Source organism: Streptopelia decaocto, assembly GCF_964273445.1.
Source record: "Streptopelia decaocto genome assembly, chromosome: 17".
NCBI classification, from domain to species: domain Eukaryota; kingdom Metazoa; phylum Chordata; class Aves; order Columbiformes; family Columbidae; genus Streptopelia; species Streptopelia decaocto.
The window spans coordinates 6,790,919-6,814,163 of record NC_138672.1 but is presented as its reverse complement, the minus strand read 5'-3'; the positions used below and the strand labels follow the sequence as shown (position 1 = coordinate 6,814,163).

At 49.1% G+C, this 23,245-nt stretch overlaps 1 protein-coding gene across 2 annotated transcripts; it reads left to right on the top strand.

Moving 5' to 3' along the window:
• The first annotated feature begins 39 nt into the window (after positions 1 to 39).
• Positions 40 to 21,321, top strand: ZER1 (zyg-11 related cell cycle regulator). Of its 2 annotated transcripts, XM_082068025.1 has the most exons (17): positions 40 to 122; positions 630 to 844; positions 5,771 to 6,029; positions 6,861 to 7,011; positions 7,298 to 7,734; positions 9,363 to 9,539; positions 10,234 to 10,348; positions 10,849 to 10,995; positions 11,268 to 11,441; positions 12,123 to 12,338; positions 12,957 to 12,998; positions 13,348 to 13,467; positions 13,902 to 14,017; positions 14,149 to 14,337; positions 15,303 to 15,400; positions 15,805 to 15,907; positions 16,577 to 21,321. In XM_082068025.1, exons 3-17 carry the CDS (start codon positions 5,872 to 5,874, stop codon positions 16,632 to 16,634), a joined length of 2,301 nt encoding a protein of 766 aa, XP_081924151.1. In that variant the 5' UTR covers positions 40 to 122; positions 630 to 844; positions 5,771 to 5,871; the 3' UTR covers positions 16,635 to 21,321. The 2 variants fall into 2 exon arrangements, with proteins under 2 accessions (XP_081924151.1, XP_081924150.1); XM_082068024.1 differs by lacking the exons at positions 40 to 122; positions 630 to 844 and adding an exon at positions 1,704 to 1,857.
• Positions 21,322 to 23,245: the final 1,924 nt, after the last annotated feature.

Sequence of the window (23,245 nt, the reverse complement as noted above, 5' to 3'; positions counted from 1 at the left end):
CAGCGATCGTGCCCGTCGGGTTTCGCGGGGGCAGCGGGCGGGGGTCGGGCTGGGCTGTCCTGTCACGGCATCGCACACCCCCCTGGTCGGCCAGGCCTGGGGCACCGCACCGGCGACTCAGGGTGAGGCCGCACCTCGGATCCTGGGGGCAGTTTTGGGCCCCTCAGGACAAGCAAGTTGAGAGAGGGGAACGGAGCTGGTGAGGGGCTGGAGCACAAGTGTGATGGGAGCGGCTGAGGGACCTGGGGGGTTCAGCTGGAGAACAGGAGCTGAGGGGAGACCTTCTGATCTCTGAACTGCCTGAAAGGAGCTTGGAGCCGGGGGGGTCGGGCTCTGCTCCCCAGGAACAAGCGCCAGGACCAGAGGAAATGGCCTCAAGTTGCACCAGGGGAGGCTGAGGTTGGATATTGGGAACAATTTATTCTCGGAAAGGGTTGTCAGGCATTGGAACAGGCTGCCCAGGGCAGTGCTGGAGTCACCGTCCCTGAAGGGGTTGGCCAGACGGAGATGAGGTTCTCAGGACATGGGGTAGTGCAGGGATGGGGTAACGGTTGGACTCGATGATCTTGAGGGTCTCTTCCTACCAAAATGTTTCTCTGATTCAATGGCTCCCCTATCTGTGCTTACAGCTCCCAATGGTGCCTGCCTCCAAAAAGACCCCCCAGGCAGGAGCCAGCCCCCTGCTGGGGCTCCTCAGACCACCCAGCACCGAGGGGACCCTGTGGAACCATCACCATCTCCCAGGCCAGCTCTGGTGCCAGCCGCCTGTACAAATGGCAGCCGTGAGCAAGGCTGGCGACAGTGGCGTCCACCGGCGAGGTGTGTGGCAGCAGCCGTGAGTGAGGTGTGTGGAGACACGGGGCTGGGGGGTTGTTCTGGTGGAACCCCTGTGTGGACAGGGGACGGCCAGGCAGCGTGAGGAGCCCCGGGGAGGTGCTGCCAGGACGCCATCACCAAACAAGCCCTTGTGTGATGGTGGCTTCTCACTCTGCCCTGTGCCGTGACATCGTGCAGCAGCACAGCCATGTTATCAGTGTAGGAAACTATTGTCTTGCCAATAATAGTCCCAGGCAGGATCTCTCAGCAAAGCACATTTTATTAACAGGTTGGCAAGACCGGATGTTCTGCCTAAAGGTAGGCACATGGAATAGGGCAAAAAGCCCCTGCTTATATCCCCCCAAATCCTGGCTGCAAATTCCCTCCCTGGCAGGGTTTGCATACTCCATTAATCTAATTTTAACAATCCCCTTCCCCTTATCAGTCTATTTAAAATACGGGTTCCTGGCTCTTTGGCCACCCTCCCCCCCAGATTAACTTTTGTAAATACAGGAATCAGTTTGCATTCCAGGATTAGTTCGAAGAGACTTTGTTTTACATTAAGGATTTATAGTGTGATGTCTCTCAGCCCTTCTCCCCCACTGGGGTGGGGGGTCAGACGCCAGATCAGTTGTAAAAACAACATTCCTCCTTCAAAGGCTCCTTACAGTGGTGAATGCCACTGCCGTGACGTCACCGCTGCACCTCGTGACGTCACGCCACTGCTGCGGGAGACGGTGACGTCACGGTGTGTGCGGAGGCGCTGGGTCCCCGCTGCCTTCCGGCTCCGGGGGGTGCCCGGGAGCGGCCCGAGCGTTCCGGGCTGGCCGGTGTTCCCGGGGGGGGAAAGCGGCGGCGCTTCCGGCGCGGGCGGCCCGGCTGGCGGAAGTGACGGCGGGTTTGTTGACAGCGGAGGCCGCGGCGGGGGGAGCGGGCCCGAGCAGGACGGGAACCCCCTGCCCGCCCCGGGGAGCGGCGCCGGGACCAGCCGGGACTCCCGCCGCCCCGCATCGGCCGCGCCGGGCCGGGGCCTGGCGCCAGGTGAGTGCCGGCGGCCCCCTCCTCCACCCGACCCTCGGGGCTCGCCCTCCCCGGGGGCACCGGGCCTGCCCGCCGAGGGCTGCGGGGGCAGCGTCGCTCCCGCGGAACCGCCGGCCCCGGCAGCGCCGCACGGTGCCCCACCGGCCGAGCCCACATCCCCTCCCCGGGAGCACCGAGCCCCGGCGGGCAGGGCCCAGGGCCGCGTCAGCCCTGCCGGGAGGAGCCCCGGCGAGGTGACCTCTGTGCCTCGGGAGTGGAAAGTGGCCTCGGGAAGCGGGTCCGGAGCCCCGCGTGGGGTTTGGGGTTGTGACCAGACCTGCCTGCAGGCTGGTAAAGGGGCTGCCAGGGCTGTCAGAGCCCAGCGCAGTCCAGCGGTGCCCAGGAAACTGTCACCCAGGGGCTCCCGGAGTGTCCTCGGGCAGGTGACCTTTTGGAAAGAAAATCCATAATATGGTTTAGTCAGCCAAAGGGGCATCTTTACAGCAGGCAGGTACAAAGATCAACATGTTTCCCAGCCAGCACAAGTTGTCTCATTTATGATGTTGGTCTCGGCAGGCTGATGAGTTTGGAAATGGCAGGTTTTGCTGGGCCACAGAATAGTTCAACCTGCTCCTACTTCAGTTTCCCTGCTCTAAGGCAGGGATGGTATTTCCCCACAAAAGCTGCAATGACCAATCAATTAATAAAAACACAGGGATTTGCGGCTGTAAGATGCCAGCTAAAATGACAGTGCAGTTTTCCTTAAAAATGTAACCTGTGCCAAACTCTGCATTTACATTAGATTTGTTATTCTAAAGTCATTGCAATCAGTTCATGTCAGCACGTATTGTTTGCCCTCTTCTTGGACAAGTCCCTGATGCTGGAAAAGTCAGCTTTGCCAGTCATTTTTGTAGCAACAGCATAAACGTTATGTCGCTGGCGTGGAGCCACAGTGAGTCAGGCTTGGCTTTGGGCAGCCGCCTGGAGAGAGAGGCTGGGAGAGAAGATCGGTCTGAAGTCCAAGGTAGCAAATATTGGCACAGGCGGCCCCAGGAGTGCCAAGTCTCACGTGCCGGTGCAGCCTGAAATGCCATAACAATACAGATATAGCCCCAAAATAAGCAATGTTTGCCAAAGAGGCTGGCAGGACCTGGAAGGCTGGTGATGGGGAGACCGAAGCTGCATATTCTACAGCTTCCTTCGGGCCCGTGGATGGCAGGAGGGTGCCGTTACTCCACGGGGAGGGCTACTTATGGACATAGCTGGGTGTACAGGCTTTTATATGCCGCCTCCTGCGTCTCCAAGGGACTCAATTCCTTCATGCATTAAGATAGAAGCAAATCCGTTAGAAAAAATAAATTGGAAAAACTATTGGCAGCTGTTGTTCTAGTCACTTTTCAATTCCTGCACTTGAATTTTCAGTGTGTTTCACGTATCTGCCTTTGAGCCTTCAAAAACGCCCGTGCACTGGAACGCACTGGTGCCAGTCTGCCCAGTGGGCAGCTTGCTGAGGATAACGATGAGGCAAATGTTAATGATTTGTCAGCATCTCTAGTTTGTTTATTTTTATCAACACACTGAGCTTATAACTAGAGACAATCACAGAATGTCCCAAGTTGGAAGGGACCCACAAGGATCATCAAGTCAGACTCCTGACAATATTGCTCAGTGCAGCTTGGCCCTCTGCTTCTATCTCCCCCCACCCACACGTCATGTCTTGAGTCTAACCAAGGAGGGAGAGGCCAGCTTGTGTCGCGTCCTGTACAAAAGGTCACAGAAGCAGCTCTTGGTGCTACTCACATATCCCTAATAAATCATGAGGATGAATGCCTTGGTGTTGTTTTACTGGGATGGCTTAACTACTTTCTGTTAACCTTCAGTCTGCGATTTCGGTGGTGGATCACAGGGAGCTCAGAAGTTAAAGCGCAGCTGATTTCCCCAGGGCTGGGATCAGCCGACTCCGTTGTGCTGGTCTCAGCAGGGAGGGACGAGTGGGTTGTCAGAGCCACAGGACAGCAGTTCTCGCCTTTTAGTGCTTGGAGCTGCTTGGACAAGTCCCAAGCACTGATTGTTTCCAGCTGCACGTGATAACAGATTGTCAATGGGAGTTTGTTTTTGAGTTCTCCGACCATCGGTAGTAAACAGCGAAAGACACTGGCTGCAGGGACCTGCCGTCTGGTGGCACAGGGGAACTGGTAGGGACAGCAGAACGCGTTTTCCAACAGGTTCTGATCTTCCTGTTGATCTTGCCTTTCTGGAAAAATTCTCTCAAGGAAGCTTCAGGCAAAATTTGCAAGAGGGACTCGTTCTGGAGGTGAAGCAGATTCGTCTCCAAAGCAGACACAGTGCAGGACAGCATCCTTCCACCTGCGTTCCCTGAGCCGGGACCTCCTGGCCAGCAAGATGATCCTGTGTGCTCAGTGGCCTGTTTGTCCACTTACACTGGAATGGGGTTTGGCCCAGGGATGCAAGGCTGGGGATGCACATACCACAGGAGGGGTCCAGCACAGCCACTCCTCCATGGCTGAACAAGGAGCAGTTCTGCCCATCTCCGCTTGCTTTTTGAGAAGCTCATTTGAGTTTCAGCTTAATTCCTTGGCCAGCTCTTTGTCCCTGGCACTGAAGTGCACCCTTGGGAAAAAACAAAACAAACAAAAAAACCCAAAATGAACAAACAAAACCCAAACATTTAATGAAACACAGAAACAAGGAAGAAAGGAGCTTTGATTTCAAACTTGTGCCGTCTTCATGTTTGCATGGAAATCTACTCTGCACCGCAGGGAGGGATCAGAAGGCTGGGAGCCCGGGCTGCCAGGCAGGCTCAGTCACCGCTGCGCTGTCACCCATAGAGACCATTTGGTGCCCGAATTTGAAAGGTCACCTTGCCCACAGCCTTAACTGGTCCTTCATATGGGTGTCATCACCTAGGCAGCAGCTGAACAGGTCATCTGAAGGGGAGGAGGGAATGTGCCCATGGAAATAGATAGAAGGGTTCACATTAGGGTGGCTTCTGGTGTGATTTGACCCTTTGAAAGTGAAATGATGAAATGATGCTGCAGCTCCAAGGCTGCAGCAAGCTTTCCTTCAGTGCCAGCAAGAGTGTTAACACTAGAGCTGCAAGATTTTTTTTTGATAAGAAAACAGACAGGAATAGCTTCCCCTCATTGTCTGCTTCACCCATCCTTCTTTATCCTGTATGAAACATAAAGAAGGGCAGAAGCGTCTTGCCTTTTCCTACTCACACCTTTTTGTGAGAGATTTGGAATGGTTTGGGTGAGCAAGTCCCAGGGAGCTGGATTTAGAGATGCCCAGCATGTGCCGCAGCCTCACTTTAGACTGTGCTCAAAGGGAAGCCAGACTAGTCTGTGTGTTTCACTCTGGCTTCTGATCCACTCCATGGTCTAGTTCATGGACTTATATGAAGCTTCTGGCTTGGCACTGCAGAGAAACATTGAGCTTGAACATGACATTTCACTTGGAACAACACCAAACAGAATTACAGGCACAAGATGTGGGGCCAGCAGATCCCAGTGGGGCTACGCAAGAGATTATCCTGACAGTGAATTTTCTGGTGGTTTATCCAACCCACCCCGAAGGAGACCAAGTGATGTGGTTTCTGCCACTTCCCTTTTCTAAGCGCCTTTGTCAGCCAGATAACCCCTGCAATGAGGAAACGTTTTCTTGCTGTGTAGCCTCAATTCCAAACATGTTTTGTGTTAACTCATTCCCGCAGTGTCCCCTGGGGGTGGGGACACCAAGGAATTAAGGGCATACTGCCAGAGAGGCCAGAATGCTGGAGGTTCTTTTGAGGTCAACAAATGATGGGCTGGAAATACAACTATCAACATCCTGCTGGTGCAAGAGCTTTGCAGGACACTTGCCAATATGCCTTTCTCAATGCTGCTTTCTTTTTTTTTTCCCCTTCTGGTTATAGCTGTCCTGATGTCCCTGTAAATTCATCCTGGAACTTAATTTGAGGATCTACTGAATCCAAAGCTTCCTTCTGCTCTTCCTCTTCCCATAACTTCCCTCAAGATGGCATCTGATAGCCCCGAGACGCTAATGGCCTTGTGCACGGATTACTGCCTTCGCAACTTGGAGGGGACTCTCTGCTACCTGCTGGACAATGAAACTCTCCGGCTCCATCCCGACATCTTCTTGCCAAGCGAGATTTGTGACAAACTTGTCAACGAGTACGTTTCAGGGCTGCAGAGAAGCTGTTTGGTTTGGGAAGGAGCTGGGAACTCAGGGAAGGGGGAGCGTAGTTCTCTAAAAAGAATGATGAGAAAGGGGAAAAAAATGTGGAAGAATTCATAGGGCATTTTTTTTTCCTCCCTCATATTGGAAATAAGGATTTGCATTAACTTCAGAACGAAGTGTCCCCAGGGTTATTGTATTCTAGTTTCTGTGGAAATCACCATCTCCATGTAGGTAAACCCAGAGCAAAACAGTCACTGCTGCTTCCAAGAACATCAGTAAGCAAAGGAGTCTTCCTATTTCCCACCACTGAATCATTACATTTCTCTATCAAGCCAGAAAAATAAACGTGCAAAGTGCTAACAGATATTAAATGTTAAGGCTGCTGCTCCCATAGCTTTACAAAACAACCTGTTTCCAGGGATCTGTATAATTTGGCTATCACATTCTCTCTTGGCTGAACTCCTGCCCACAAAGTTTGGCAGAGAACTTTACCCGGCTAATTTTCTGGGGAAGAAAAAAATATTGCTATCTTTAAACAGCTAGGGGAAAAATATCCTGGCATCTGTGCTTGCCAGAATCCAGTTTGCTCACATACACAGGTGACCTTGCACAAATCTTTGCCTGAGATTTTCCCCGAGGCTCATTATTTGTGTGCAAGAAGAGGTAACAGGCTTGCTGCCGTTACCCCAAAGGCTGTTCTGGATGATCAGCAGGGAGCCCAAGTGCTCACGCGCTTGGTGGCATTTTCTTGTAGCCAGTGAAGCTACTAGAGCTGTAGCTGAGCCTTTGTGTCGTGCTGTGCTAACGCTGTTGTTCCAACACAGGTACGTGGAGCTGGTGAAGACAGACAGCATCTTTGAACCCCATGAAAGCTTCTTCACCCTGTTCTCAGATCCCCGGAGCACCAGGCTGGCTCGGATCCACTTGCGGGAGCAAATTGTGCAGGACCAGGACCTGGAAGCCATCAGGAAGCAGGTGGTATCACACCAACAACAGCTCCCACTGCCACCTCACACAGCAGGGCTGCTGCACAGGCACCCCGACATTCCCCAGACTCTGTCCTTCACTGGCCAAATTTTCTTTGGGACAAGCTCAGCTTCTCCCTTCTCCGCTCCTAGAGCCACTGCAAGGATCAGGATGGGGACACTGATCTAGTTCAGTGACACGTAGTCTCAGTCTCTCCCAGTGGAGGGGGGGTTTAGAGAATGAGGTGGGCACTCTGCCTGTGAAGTCTTTCTAACTTTGATTTCCCATCTTCCAGGATCTTGTTGAGCTCTACTTGACTAACTGTGAGAAGCTGACAGCCAAGAGTCTGCAAACCTTGGTGAGCTTCAGCCACACGCTTATCTCCCTGAGCCTCTTTGGCTGCTGCAATATCTTCTATGAGGAGGAGAACCCCGGAGGCTGTGAAGACGACTGTTTGGTGAACCCCACGCGCCAAGTCTTGGTCAAGGACTTTACTTTTGAAGGCTTCAGCCGCTTGCGCTTCCTGAACCTGGGCCGCTTGATTGAAGGGGTAAATGTGGAGACGTTGCTTCGGCCTTTGGCCTCCCTTGCAGCTCTTGATCTCTCTGGGATCCAGCTGAACGATGTGGGATTTCTGACCCGGTGGAAGGACAGTCTAGTTTCCTTAGTGCTTTACAACATGGACCTTTCAGAGGAGCACATCCAAGTGATCGCACAGCTTCGCAAGCTCAGGTCAGCAGATCTGTTCTTCCTTGTTTATCCTTTTCCTGATGATAGGGAAAGGTCTTTCAGGAATGGTCTACGTGCCTGCTAATGGGAAGCCACCCACCGCTGGTGTCAAGTTAGAAACCTTCCCATGAACAGGCTCACTCGTTGACTTGCTATACGTGTCTGACATGTCTAAAGCCAACCTGCATTTTGCTTGCAAAAGAACACCACTTAGCAGAAACTCCCTCTTGGAAAAGCAAAAAACACCACACCCTACCCTCCTTCACCCCCTCAAAAACAAACCTCACAACACAACCACGCACACACACACAAACAAAAAAACCCACCACAACAACAAAACCTCACAACCAACCAACCAACCACAAAATCCCAATCAAACCCAACCACACTTCTCTAGCCAAACAAGAAAGAACAGCAGGATATTTGAGAGATGGCAAAAAAATGACTACAGATGTGTATGTGTACTAATATAATGATAATCACACTGTGAAATTCAATCCTCCAGACCACTCGTGAAACAGGAATGTCCAAAGTTTAAGCCTGGCTCTGAGATAACATTAAGAAAATCTCTGAGCTCGGCCTGCTCCTGTGCTCGGTGGCAGCGCACTGTGCACGGACCGTGCAGCCAAGGGAACAAGCGGTGTAAATAAACAGGCGCTCCTGACGCAACAGTGTTGACAGTGAAAATACCTCCTGAAGCAGAGCTGAGACGATTGCTATTCACACTTCACAGTGATATCAGGAAAGGGATCCAGGACTTTCCAAGCAAGAGAAGGGCCTCACTAGTCACACAAAGGATACTCAGCAGTGGTTTAGTTAGTATGGGCTGTGCTGCCTGCAGACACTGGAGGAGACCACGTTAACATATGACCTGGGAGTCTCAGGGAACATTCTGGGTAATATTTGCTAAATCCAAGTACTTTAACTCCCAGTCACTTGCAATGAGACTTGGTCTACAACAGGTAGAAGACACCTGTGAGTGGGGTGTTGGCCCCTGCCTTAGGCAGTTTAGAAAAGTCTCTCCCAGGGGTCTCGGTTACTGCTCAGTGGGCAAGAGCAGCTCCTGTCCTGTACGGGACCCAGCCCACACACGATCACTGTTCAGGTTGTCCCACTGCTCCCTTAGACTCAGCTTTTCCCCAAAGCGTAAGCATTTAAATACCTGAAGATAAGTGAAATCAGGGCAGAGTAACAGCCTGCAGTGTAAAAAATACAAGATTGGGGAAGCAGACAAAAACCTGGAGTAACTTAATTTGTGGGATGTGACAACGTACATTTCTGGGGATGCAAAGATCCTCTAGCACATCTGAACCACCAGGCAGAAATGCGCAGGTGGCTGTGGTGATGGAGCTTGGGAAAGGCAGTTCCTGAGCCTGGAGCAATTTTCTTTGTGCTGTGTGGCCAAATGATTAATTGTGCTCCATTCTAAGTAGACCTCTACCAGATATCTGTGTGCTTCGGTTAGACACAGGGCCAGATGCTACAGAACCACATTCCTGTATCTTGTGAAGGAAATAATAATCATAATAAATAAATAATCATCACACTTGCCTTGTTATCTTCCTCTGTTAGAGAGGCTGAAACACCAGCTAATGCTTTCCAGGCTCTGATCTGCTCTCTGTTGTTCACAGGCACTTGGATATCTCCCGAGACCATCTGTCCAGTTATTACAAATTCAAGCTGACCCGGCGGGTTCTAAACCTGTTTGTGGAAAACTTGGTAAACCTCACATCGCTCGATATCTCAGGGCACACCATGCTGGAGAACTGCACTATCCCAAGCATGGAGGAGACGATGGGCCAGACGAGGTAAGGAAGCAGCACTTTCTGAGGACTGCTTGGGTGGATAGATTGATCAAAGAGGAATAAAGAACAGCTCCCTCTTCTGAACTTCCCCATTCTGTAGGTCTAATTAATACTAAAAAGCAGGATACAGCTGTTGCTAGTTTCTCCTGATGCTAAAGACTGGTATGGGAATCAGCTGTGGTTCTTTTATGTGACACATGTAAGGACTTCTAAGAGTAAGAAAAAATCATCCTACCTGCCTCTCATACATACCTGAAGTGTTTTGGTTGTTTTCCCCACACGTTTTTCCAGGTGTCTCTTGCAGTGATTTATATTTCTTCTGAAAGGACTCCAGAGCCCTTTACACATTTTCTACATAAAACATTCTTACCCTCATTGAAATCCAGGCACTTCCAAGACAAAACATTTCTACACATCAGTTTTCATAGGAAGGCTGAGTGTTTTAGGAACCTAAAATCTAAAGGCATATTTTCAGATTTGACCTGGGCGCTGGGCAGATCAGCCCTTGAAAATCCTTGTGCCCTTCAATAGGGGCACACCCAGAGGTCTGGGTTTTCTACCAGAACTCTGCCCTCCTGTTCCCCAAGAAAAGCAAATGAGTGGGACTGTATTGACTCCTTTCCACTGCACTGGTGAAAAAGAAAGCACCAACATGAGTGATCTCCCTGTTTTTTGGTTGCTTTCTTTTTTTCCTCAGCATTGAGCCAGCAAAGAGCAGCATCGCTCCGTTCCGGGGTCTGAAACGACCGCTCCAGTTCTTGGGCCTTTTTGAAACATCTCTCTGCCGTCTGACACATATTCCAGCCTACAAGGTAACGAGGCCACAAGAATATTTGCAATAGGTGCTTGGTAAAAGTTTTGAGAACATTAAAATTACTGGCTGCTAGTAGAGTCTTCTTAGGGTCTTGGGTGTGACAACTGAGCTCTGACCTTTCAACACCTACTTGACAATGCAGGAAAACTGCCAGAAAGCAACACCTGGTACTCACATGGTTTTTACAAGGTTTAAAAAACACGCCTCTTGCAGATGGGCATGGAAAAATCATCTGGCCTGAAGGACCAGGATGTCTGTGGTTACAAGAAAAGGATTTAAGACAATAGGAGTCTTGCTTGTGGCCCAGAGGTGCCATTTCTTGTCCCTCTGGGCTAAGTGACTCAGTCTCTTTGCTCTCGTCCTGGGCCTAATTCTGGTAGGAGAGTGGTGGGAAGTTGTACCCTTTGACCTTCAAGATCTACCCTCAGAGTTCCCTTGTCACATTGGTTTTCCTCTTTCACTATTTCTTCCCTGACTCTTTTTGTTCCTCCATACCAGGTGAGTGGAGACAAGAATGAAGAGCAAGTCCTGAATGCTATTGAGGCTTACACTGAACACCGGCCAGAAATCACTTCCCGGGCCATCAACCTCCTTTTCGACATCGCCCGTATCGAACGCTGCAGCCAGCTGCTGCGAGCCCTTCAGGTGAGCCCCATGCGAGCATTTACCTCACCCTGACGAGGGAAATTTCACTGTCCCTGTCTTTTCTTCACCCTGGGACACCATATCAGGCCATTCTGGATAAAGTTCCAGTGGTGCAGTGGAACTGGGCACCTTCATGCCATAAGCATGTTCCTGCAATGCCTGGGCTACACGTTCCTTGCAGGCTTAAGTCTTGGCCCCACACAGCTGTAATGGTCACATCAGGACTCAACAGCAAGTCAGCGGCACTGAAGCTTCATGTTGCTTCTCTGCAGCTGGTGATCACAGCCCTCAAGTGCCACAAGGATGACAAAAACATCCAGGTAACGGGCAGCGCAGCCCTGTTCTACTTGACCAACTCTGAATACCGCATGGAGCAGAGTGTAAAGCTGCGGCGCCAGGTCATCCAGGTGGTGCTGAACGGCATGGAGTCCTACCAGGAAGTCACGGTAAGAGCGGCTCAGCCTCCTTCAGCTCCCATGTCCTCCCTCCCTGTATTAAGTCTTCAGCCCGGTGTTAGAATTGGGTCTTCTAAACGTCCAGGACGTGAGCCAAGGCAGACACCAGGTGAGGTGTTGCCCAGATCTGCTGCTTGCCTTTACTCAGCGATGAGATTACATGCATGGTTCTCCTTGTCCATGCAACGTTCTCCAGAACAAAGAGAAGAAAATGATAGGAAGGCTCCTTTTTATCTGATGGTAGTGGTCAAAGGGTGTATACGACACAGCATAGACATCCAGCACTGTGGGGTGAAAAGGGTGCAGGCGTTGAGTCAACAGAAAGAAACACCACCCCAGCACACTGTACTGGAAGCAAGCTGACATTATACACTGTGATACACTCCCAGAATGGCAGCTGCTGCGTAGAGAACTTACAGGCAGCAAGGAACTGGCTTGGGAAGTGATGGGCGTTGGGTGACCGTTTGGCCGTGTGAGACCAGAGTGGCAGTGAGAAGATGGTACCGATTGAGCACAACTAAAGCACAGTGCTAAATAGGAGGGTAACAGAAATGTTAGTGGTCACAGTCAAACAAGAAGATGGTTTCAGTACCAAGCAGCAAGGAAACATGAGATGACGGGCTCCATGTTTTTGTAGCCATTTGGTGCAGTGTTTGCTTCCTTTTGACCCAGGTACAGCGAAACTGCTGCCTGACACTGTGTAACTTCAGCATTCCCGAGGAGCTGGAGTTCCAGTACCGCCGAGTCAACGAGCTGCTGCTGAACATCCTCAACCAGAGCCGGCAGGATGAGTCTATCCAGCGCATCGCTGTGCACCTCTGTAACGCTCTGGTCTGCCAGGTGGACAACGATCATAAAGAAGCTGTGGGCAAGATGGGGTTTGTCATGGTTGGTATGGTCCCAAGGTGTCTACTTATCCTTAATCCAGGCCAGCGCAATTCCCTTGCAGGAGTGCACCAAATTAATCCAGCCAGTGACCCGACCATACAGTGTCACAGGAGGGAACTGGTGTCCCAGAACTGCCAGCCTCTCCTGGAACCTTCCCCTCCCCATGGCATCTCCCCATCAGCACTGGAAGTTCTGATCTCAGAGACAGACTGTCCGTGAGAGCAGGGAAGCCACCTAACCTTATACCTTATCTCTTCACTGCATCGTATTATTTCCAGAGCTGGTACCACCTTGTGACCAGCTCCTTCTGCATCTCCCAGAGTTTGCAGCAGCAACTGCAACTGCTTTGGTGCAGTTATGCCACGTTCTAGACTTAGTCATGCAGGTCAAAATTGACCTGACTGCAGACTTGACAGCTCAGCAACATAGTTCAGTTCTGTGAATACTTGCAACACTGAACATAACCTGGTCCCACAGGCTCAGAGAAAGAGATACCAAGTTGGTTGTCTACAAAGGATCAAAACTGCATGTACCTGCAAACTAGCTGCAGTGCAGCAGTTAGTTTTAGTTCTGTGATTCTTGGACTGTGTCTCACTCTTCCCCTTCCTCTGCCCACAGACAATGCTGAAGTTGATTCAGAAGAAGTTGGCTGATAAAACGGTGGGTATTTCCCCCCAAAAAATGTATGCACAGAGTATTTTCTCCTCAGTCTGACTTAGGCACGGAGGTCAGTCTGGAGTGCCAGCTCAGCTTCTCTAACAAACGCAAGACATCTCAGCTGATGCTGCAGAATTTCCTGTCCTAGGGTGGGGGCAAGTGGAATGTGACAGGGAGGCAAAAATATTAAACAAAAAACCCACTTGCTGACAAGTTGAAAGTGAATAACAAGGTTTTCTTACCTCTGGAGCCATCTAGGGTGATGGCAGAGAGGAAACACAAGGGGTTGGTTTGCACCAGGTTCCCACATGAGTAAAGCTCTGCCTCTGTCCCTTTCTCTTTGGCTCTGTAGTGTGATCAGGTGATGGAGTTCTCCTGGAGCGCACTCTGGAACATCACTGATGAGACGCCTGATAACTGTGAGATGTTCCTTAACTACAGCGGCATGAAACTGTTCTTGGAGTGCTTGAAAGTGAGTACACCTGGTTTCCTCCAGAGGAATGCTGACCTTAGCAGTGGAGATGCAGGTGCCTGGCCAGGATCCCTGGCTGCGCTGATCTATAAGCAGTACTTCTTATGTTGCACAAACAGAAAAGAAAAAGCCTGCACGTTTTCTTCTTTCTCACATCCATCCACTCAACCAGTAGTAGAACAGAGAAACAAACTTACACTCAATAAGTCTTCCTCTCTGCCTTTCTTGTACAAAGTCTCCCTGCAGTAGAGCGGCAGTGAGTAGTGGACCCTGTCCTTGATTCCTACGTATCATGAACACCTGAGATCCCATGTAGCATATACTAAAGAACCACTGCTGACTACCTGAAAATACTCAGCCTTTCTAGGCATGCTGTACAATCTATCACCATGGCCCTACTTTTGTATAATCCTGTTCTTTGCTTGCTTGCTTAGGAGTTCCCAGAGAAACAGGAGCTGCATCGCAACATGCTGGGCCTCCTGGGCAACGTAGCAGAGGTGAAGGAGCTGCGCCCACAGCTCATGACCTCCCAGTTCATCAGTGTGTTCAGGTGAGCGCCTGGCTAATGAATGGCAGGGCTGGGGCAGGGTGAATGCTCTGGAGCTCTGCTCCTCAGTCTCCTGGAGACTTTTAAACCCTTGGTGCATCAGCGCCTCTAAATGATCTCTTCTCTCTTGGCAGCAACCTGCTGGAGAGCAAAGCAGATGGCATTGAGGTGTCCTATAATGCCTGTGGTGTGCTCTCCCATATCATGTTTGATGGTCCAGAGGCTTGGGGTATATGTGAGCCCCACCGAGAGGAAGTTGTAAAGAGGATGTGGGCAGCCATCCAGAGCTGGGATATCAACTCCAGGAGAAATATTAACTACAGGTGAGGAATGGAAAAGTTTGGCCCACTCACCTAGGAGCCAGGATTGTCATGGGAATCAAGCACCAGTACAGAGGGTGCAAGAGGAAGAGCCCAGCGTGGAGGCTCTGCTTAGAGTGAAGGGGGAACTTCCTCAGGGACATATTTAGTGAGGGTTTTACATCTTCCTTTGAAACGTGTTACACAGGCTGCTGGAATTATACACCTTGCCTGGCAGTTCGTATGGGAAAAGTGTGGGAGCCCAACAGAATTTCTTCTATGTGTTTCGGATGAAATTAGGTAGTTCAGGAAAGCCATGATCTGACAACCTGGCACAGCCCACGTGTTGTCCCCTGAGACTGCCATCCTTTGCACCTCCTGAAGTCTGTTTGCTTCTGATGGTCATGTGGATTGCTGCAGCTTTCAGTCTCCTCCTCTGGGGAAAATTTAAATGCAGTTCCCAGAAATCCCTTCAAGGGTTAATACAACTGGTGGCATCCTCCAAAGCCCTTCCTGTAAGAGGCTGTCTGGTACTCTGTATTCCCCGTAGTGCCTGGCAGGGATCCAGAATGAATGGCATTCCAATGTGTGAGCCACAGCGTAGACGCATTATTGTTGTCAGAAGAAACATGGCAACCATTGCAGGTGAGCAGCCAGCTTTGGCTGCCTGTAATTTTCTTTGGCCCCTCTACAGAAAGGTCCACGCTGCCAGGTTTCAGCTGTCACGAGAAAAAGACTGACAGTGGATGGAAATCAGATCTTGGACTCAGTTGCATTCATTGCAGCTATTTAGCTGGGCAGGATGTTTGTGCTGAAGGGGTAGGGCCTACCACGCTGCCAGGATCGCCGTGTGACACAGGAATCTTTGCCATGGCCGTGGATTTACTGCCATGGTATCTATGAGCACAGGGTTTGTATTGCTCTGAGTGGCAAAGGTGCTGGAAGAGGCAGCTCTGGGATTTTTAACAACTCTCCATATTTCCGTGCAGGTCATTTGAACCGATCCTTCGACTTCTTCCACAAGGGATCTCCCCAGTCAGCCAGCACTGGGCTACCTGGGCCCTGTATAACCTGGTCTCCGTCTACCGTAAGTTCCCATTTTGAAATCACGTCCACTGCGCTGTAAAAGTTGAGGGTGTGGATTGGAGCTTTTTAGCAGAAGTCATCTTCCCAGTTTAGCTCTGTAGGTAGAGAGAACTTTCTTTGAATGATGCAGGAATGCGCAGGCAGCACAGCCAAACAAAAAGAAAAAGAAGAGACTTAGTGTGTAGGAAATTCTTTTGATGTTTTGATCTTTCTGGCCATGCTCTTATGTTCTCAGCCATTTTGTGTCTGTTCTTTTCACAGCCAGGGTACCCTGAGCAGGCTGGCTCCATAAAACAGAAAAGTTTTGTGGCTTCTCAGGCCACAGGCTTCTCCTTCCCCTCCTGCCGCCCTTTATAGCGCTCCTGTGAAGCTTCACAAGGACTCGTTTTATTCTTTTCCCTGCAGCTGACAAGTACTGCCCACTGCTGATCAAAGAAGGTGGGATTCCCCTTCTGAAGGACATGATTAAAATGGCCTCAGCACGGCAGGAGACCAAGGAAATGGCCCGGTAGGAAACCAATGCACTATCATTAAATATTCAATTTAGCTTTATTTTAGTTATTATTCTTCTACATCAAGTAATGCTACCAAAGAAAGGCCTGTACTGGTGTGTGTGAGGGGTGAGAAGCAAACACAGGAGAAGAACAGGAAAAAGAGGATGAAAACAGAAGACTGAAGAGGTGTCAGTTGCCAGTACACACAGATCATTCCCGGTTGATGGAAATTGGTTATAGAAGTGGCTTGTTGGACAGGGAACCACATTGCTGATGACATCTTACACTGAGAGTCTCCAGTCATCACTGCTCTTCATACTTATGTGGGCTCCCTGTCCAAAATCATTCTGGCCTGTCACTAAACTTGCTGACTGCACTGTTAAAATGAGAGTGTTTTTAAAAGGTGGAGAGAGTCCATCACCTTTGTGAGCTTCCCCAGCTCACTGCGTTGCATGACCTTCCTTTGGAGTCATTCTGTTGGGGTTTAAATGCCAGCTGCAGTTTCTAATCCCTGGCAAACTCAGAGCTGTAATTTCGTACGTGCAGGACGAATATCAAAGAGGTGGACGTGGGCTGGGAATATGTGCCCCCTGGGGGGGCAGCGGCCGTTCCGTGAAGCATTCTACTGTCCCACAAAAAGCTTTAAACTAACCCCTCTCTCCTTGTCCTTGTTTTATCTGTAGGAAAGTTATAGAGCACTGCAGTAACTTTAAGGAGGAGAACATGGACACTTCCAGATAGAGGCACTGAGCTCGTGCCTCGAGCCAGCACTGCATCCAGCTTCTCTGATTCACTGTACATAGCGAGGACTCTTTCTTACCAACTCGCCTGTTGGAAGGAAACTTCATGTGTGTGTGTGAGACCCTCAGTAGATGAAGGTGAACAGGGGAGGGGGAGGGACCTTTTGCACAACAAAATGCTTTCCTTAAATTAGTGGACTTTTTTGTTATGAAGTTTCAGGTTGAAGTTCTGTGTGTATGATTTCTGTATAAAAAGAAAACGACAAAGACAACTACATTATGTATCTTTTAACCTTTTTGTTTTAGACCACACAGAGAGCCTCAAATGATCATGAGCTTGAAGACCTAGTTGTGTGATCGCTAGTGTGACATTTTTATTTCCCACTTTTTAGAAAATACCCTTTCGCTGTATTGCATGAGGTCCTGTAATGTCTGCAAGAACACCAGTCCTGAATCGGTATTGGCTGCTCAATGGGGTTTTAGGCAGCAATGAGTTATTTATTTGGCTAGAGAGGTTGGGGAACACAATGCCAGGGAGTTAGACCAAAAGAACCAACCTTTTTAGTGATATTTGTAAATTGAGAAAATGGGGAAGAAAGATCTTTCCTGTCAATTCACTCCCTTAAGTTTTTTTTTATAGAAGACTCACATTAATGGAACCATTGCTAACTGTGTATGGGTCATTTGGAAGTAAGACATTCCCACTAAAAATCAAGAGGTCTGTTTTGTCCCCCTTCTGCCAGCCCACCCAGCCTCATAAGGCCAGGGATGACCAGTAAAACCAGTGACACATCCTTGGCAACACAGGGCTTTTCTCTCTAAGGGAGCCTGTGCAACAAGGAACAGGGTTTGTTCACAAAGGGCTACACACCTTCATTCTAGTCCTTCACGACCTTTTTAGTTGTGTTCAGCTTTATGGGGAAGGGCTACAAATGCCAGAGAGCGTCTTTCCCCTCTGCATAATAAGCTCTACCAGGCCGCAGCCCAGAGTGGCTTGTAGCGCTTGTGGGTCCCACTAATGGGCTGGAGCTGTTCCGCTCTTTTTTTAGTCTGCATCAGCACAAGCCACGCTCGGTGGCAAACTAATCTCCCTGCGTAGGAACCCCATGCAGCACAGATGCTGTAATCGGAGGTGCTAAAGTCCTCTCCTGACACTCGGGGGTCTCCAGGCACTTTTTGGAGGGTCAGTCCCACTGGTGTCAGCAGCTTGACTCCGATGTATACTATGTCGGTGACAGCGTAACTCAAATGTATACGATGTCGGTGAAAGGAGGGTCCCGCTAAGGTGCTCTTCACTTCTAAGACTCTTCACCTGTAAAGACGCAAGAAGCCAAAAGCTAAGGTTTGCCCCACAGCCACGCACTCACCAGCAGCGTCCCGTCCATGCTTGGAGCCCTCGCGGTTCTTTCAAATTCACAAATCATCCCTTAGAAGGGATTTTTACAAGTATTTTATGTAATAGGAGACACTGGCCACGTGAGTTGGACATTTCAGGCCTCTGAGCACAGCCTCGCTGCTCTTCCCTTGTACATGTTGCTCTCGGTTTGACTCGCTGCTATGGTTCTTCTGGGTTCTTCTGATGCTCAGAGTTAATGTTGTCACTGCTGAGCACATCATAGACAGATCCTGGATACACAAACTGACACTTTAAATGACAGAACACAGCTGCCCTCGAGAGGTTTTTACCTTTTCTGCCAATATGGTGTTATTCAGTGTCTTTTTATTTTTTTCTTTTTAACCATACGTCATTTGTTTTGATATTGTGAGATCTGTACCTTTTTCTTTAAGTATTTTTCAAACTTATATATATTTTTGTGTCACTTTTGAATTGTTTTCATATGGTTCGCAAAAACTTGACAAATTATACTTTTTTGCAGTCGTTTGATTGAAATGTATTTTTCTCTCTCTTATTCCTGTTCCCCAAGAATTTGTGTCCCTATAAGCTTTGAGACAGGAAAGCTTGTTTCAAAATCTGTTTTCTTTATAACAAATGCTAATCTTCCTTCTAGATGCAAAACTAAGAGAGGTTACAAATCCTGCCACCCAGCCTCGGTGCATTAGGGGCGTCAGGCTTTGCTCATTTAACTCTCCATTTAGTGCCACTGCCCTTTTGAAGTTGTTTCCCGTGGCAGTGCCACCCACTTTCTTCCTTTCTAATGCCCATGTAGTGAAAGCTCCTACTGCTAAAATCTTGAATCACGTGGCAAAGCGCACCCCGGACTCTGACTCCTTTGGCATGGTGGGAGTGGAGCAGAAGGGGACACATCACAGATGTGAGAGGTGTCAGAAACCCGTGTCCCCAGCACGCAGCTGCCACGCTGGGCACACAGCTCAGGAACTCCCGTCTCAGCCTTGCGCTGGAATCAGAACCAAACAATCAGGCTTTACACTGAGATTTTGGCACAGCTCCATCCAGGTTAATGAACAGCTGATGGTTTGGTTTGGTTCCAGCCACCTCAAGACCCCAAAGGTTTGGATTTTTCAAACCAATGCCCCTGTAAGTTCAGCTGTTACTGGAGTCTCACCTGCTACAAGGTGGACCGTGGTATTGCAAATTAACAAGATCCAAGGTGCAGCAAACATTCCACACTGTAAAGATAACTGTCCGCACCGCTCGCACATCCTCATCGAGCTGTTCCTGAGCCTGAACTGGGAAAAAGAGATTTCTAATTCCCAGCAACACGGAGATGAACGGACTCAGGGCAGCCTGCTGGGAAAGCTTGGCTTTCTGAAACCTGGCACCGACCCCAGGGGAAGGGGGAACTGTTCTACCCACCTACATAGTAGATTTTGAGCCAGGCCACCAGCAAAGTCGATTCCTGAGACAGCATTTTAAAGGAAATAGCATCCCTGTTAGAATAATGAGCTCTGGCTACAAGCTGCAGTGTCTCCAAGCCAAAAACCTTTCAGTGAGAAGCGAAACAGAGACACGGATCCTCTGCACATCTGAGTGTAATCCAGGGATTCCTGTAATCAGGAGTTCAAAACTAGGTTGTACCTCAGTTTCCTAAGGGAAACAAGAGGAGTTGTTGCACCCATGGCCTGAAAGCACTTTTGGGAGGCAAAGAGGAGTTAATGAATTGCTGATTTGGACGCAACGCTCAGGACAGAGCAGGGTAGTTGTCTGCAGGCTTCCTACCAATATTCTGCAAAGGAGGAGAGGGCAAAGTGGCTGGTTTTTATGGAGGTTTAATGTAAAAGGGGAAGCTGGATACCCTGAAATGCTTGACTGCGAGTTACAGAGAAGCCTCTCAGGACTTCCAGCTTTGCTGGAGCGAAGGAGTGAACCACGAGACTCAAACTCCACACAGAATTATAGGGTCAGTGACCAACCCTGCCTAGAAAACTAGAACAGGGTTCTATCTCCTAAAGAGAATCCAACTGGACAGAAGTCTGTAGTGTGTAAATATACAGCAGAGAGGCTCCTTGTTCTCCATACTTGTCCCATTCATACTCTCATTCAAGTTTTCACTACGACATTTGCTTGAATATTCAAAAGCTTGGCAAGCAGAACACCAACACAACAGAGTAGTTCAGAGACTGTTCTGACAAAGGGCCCCTCTGCCTTGGCTGGATGTGCTTCCCTCCCTGGCTGGCAGATTCCTCGTCGCTCCGTGTCCCCGGTCAGCGATTCCGCAGCCCTCGGCGCGCAGGGTGTCCGGCGTCTGCCATTCGCTCTGGAATAGATCAGAGAGAAATTGGTGGGTGACTTTCCACAAGCGCTTCCATTGTACAAGATCTGCGGAAAGAACTGATATACACATCTACTTGTATGATGCTCGACACCCAGCAGCACTAGCCTTTCTCATCTAGACCAAGCCCAGAAGTTTAGTACTAATATTTGTGGCAATTAGTAATGCTGCAGATAATCCATCTGCGTCATGGCTGCAATTACCCTGCGCTTTGCTGCTGGCTGAAATTATTCAGCACCAAATCCTACCCAGCTTGTCAGCTTCTCGGGCTCCTGCTGCAGTCGCTCTGGGCTCTGCAAAAGATGAGTAGGAAGAAAGGTCTTGGAGCTGTGAGCTTGTTGCCTTCTCATCGCTTGAAGGCAGCAATTAATTAGTGGAGCAAGAGCTGTAGGGACACTGCACTCAGGCGCTGCTCCACGGAAAAGATGTTTCCTTGAGACTGTGAAGGGAGGAGCTTCCCACAGCTCAGGTGTTAGAGGGCGACTTGTGCTGGAAAAAAGACAAAATTAAAAGTAAGGAAACAGCCGGTGTCCACAACCACCATGTGTGTGAAGCACAGAGGGGAACGGTCGTAAGGAATGGATGAAAACCAGCCTGGGGCTGGATGAGAAGACAGCGCTTAAAAAAGGGAGTGAGGGAGATTTCCTGCTGAACTGAAACACTTCTGCTTCAGCAGACTGGATTTGATTTCGTATAGTTGTCACTGATTCTCTCTGTAATTCTTTTCTTGTTTAAAAAGTTTTTAAGCTAATCAAATATGTATTTCCTCGTTTTGCTTACTGAAAATAACCTCAGTTATAATGAGCAAACGTTTGCTTTTACTCTGTCCATTGACCTGCCTAATGTGGAAGGGCCTGGTTCAAGTGTTTGTACATGGTGAAACCAAGAAAAAAAATAATGCACAACTGTTGCTTCCTTACAATTCTGAATGAATTAATTTTTCTGTTGTATCCATTGGATACCCACTGTGTATTAAATCTAGTGTTTAACAACGTCTTCTTCCTTTGGTCTATGGATGTGGTTTATTTAGGTGCATTACTGGTCCATATTTCATTAAAAATGAAAGGAACTGCCTTGTGTTGACGAGGCAGTTCAGTGGCTTTTCATTTAATCACTCCAAGGGATACAATACTGTTTGTCAATAGAAAAGAGGCACGGAGGAAGAGCGTATTGTTATGAAATTAAGTGAGAGGAGAGAAAAAAAGAATCAGAACAATATTTGAGTGCACAGCTCTTGCCTCTGGACTCTGTGACGGATCTGCGGCTTGCATTCCACTGCCAGAGCTGGGTACTTAAAAAGGCTACGGCTTAAAACGGTCAATCTGCTTTCAGTCCAGCGTGACTTTCTTCTTGAGACCCTGGTCCTGCAAGGGTTCAGCTGCCAGTTAGTTCAGTGGTCATTGTGAACTCTGAGGGAGGAGGAGGAACCATGTGAAACTGAACTGCCTCTGGAAGCTGAAAATGTTGCACCTTGGGCTTCCAGCAGCATGAAATTCCCAGCTGGAATGCCACCAGAATCTAGATTATTCACTCAGAAACTTGTTAGCAGAGGCTTTCTGGAACTAAGCGTAATTTCAACCTGTTACTTAAGTTGAAAGCCTTGAGACAGAGAGAAGCTCTGATCTGTGCGAGACGGGTTTCAAAGCTGTGAGAAAAGATTAAAAGTGTAACATGCACCGAATTATTCTAATGACAAAGAGAGCGAGAATACATTCCTTAGGACAGATTATTGCAGAATATCAAAATATTACTACTCAAATTGCCTCCATTAAGCTTTAACATCTACACCTCTCTGCAAGGAACAGAAAGACACTACCCACCTTTTCTTTCTGGTTGCAGACAGAGCCCGATGTTGCTGTTCCAGGCTTCCTTTGCCACTCAAGGGGCAGAAAGATTTTGTGAGGTTTGACAAGCACCGAGAGAATCTACGAGGTGTCTGAGGGAGGATTTCTGTAGGTCTTGCATTTACCTAGAGTAAAAAGAAATAAAGGATTTGAAGAATTGCTACAGTTTATGTTACCATTTCAACACAGCTGTGTCAGGTAAACCACTGAAGTGAGTGGTGCAGCCAGGTGCTTTCCTGGGATCAGCAGGTGCCACTGACTCATTTAGACTAAAATAATCAGGAACACCCCATTTGTGGTCAGACAATACCAAGGAATCAGCTGCTTTTCAGGTGCTGGAGGATAAACTTGCGAAGAACATGATTTTTCTTTGCAAATTTTTACTGGGAAAGAAGGTAACGAAAGCAGCAAGATATGTCTATGTTAAAATTGAACAGTAAACCCACCGATTTCAGAATGTTTACGGGCCTGTGGTGAGATTCATCTCCCCTAAACAGGCAGACACTCAAAGTGTAAATGTGTACATATAAAGTAGTGTTCTTGGCAGCTTTTAAATTGTTAACAAGAGATAAAAACACGACTAGGGTGCAATTCAGTTACTTTTAGCTGTCTGCTTTCAGATGAGGACCATTCTCCTCGCTGCCGGCGTTGTCCCACGACCCTGCTCAGGTACCAACATCTTCACCACAGCTGCCAAAGTCAGATCAAACCCCACGCCGGCGGCCTCCTACCAGAGTTGTGTCAGACATTTTACAAGCTCCATTTGCATTAATAGGGCTGTTTAAATGCGTTCAGCCAGGCACAACCTCTGCGTTTCTCCCCAGGGGATGGAAATCAGCAGACGAAATGATCAAATTGGGCTGAACCAGAGTTAACAGGCAGCGCTTTGAGCGGCACAAACCTCTGAGACCCCTTCTGTGGCTCCCAGGGACACGCAGCAGCGTTTGCCTCATGTGTAACAGTGACATGAAGGGTTTTACCCCAGATTCTGGTCTCCGGGGCCCTGGCCCTGCGCTCCCCGCAATGCTGACGGGAACCGGGCTGCTGCCGAGCGGCCGTGGTGGTGTTAGCAAACA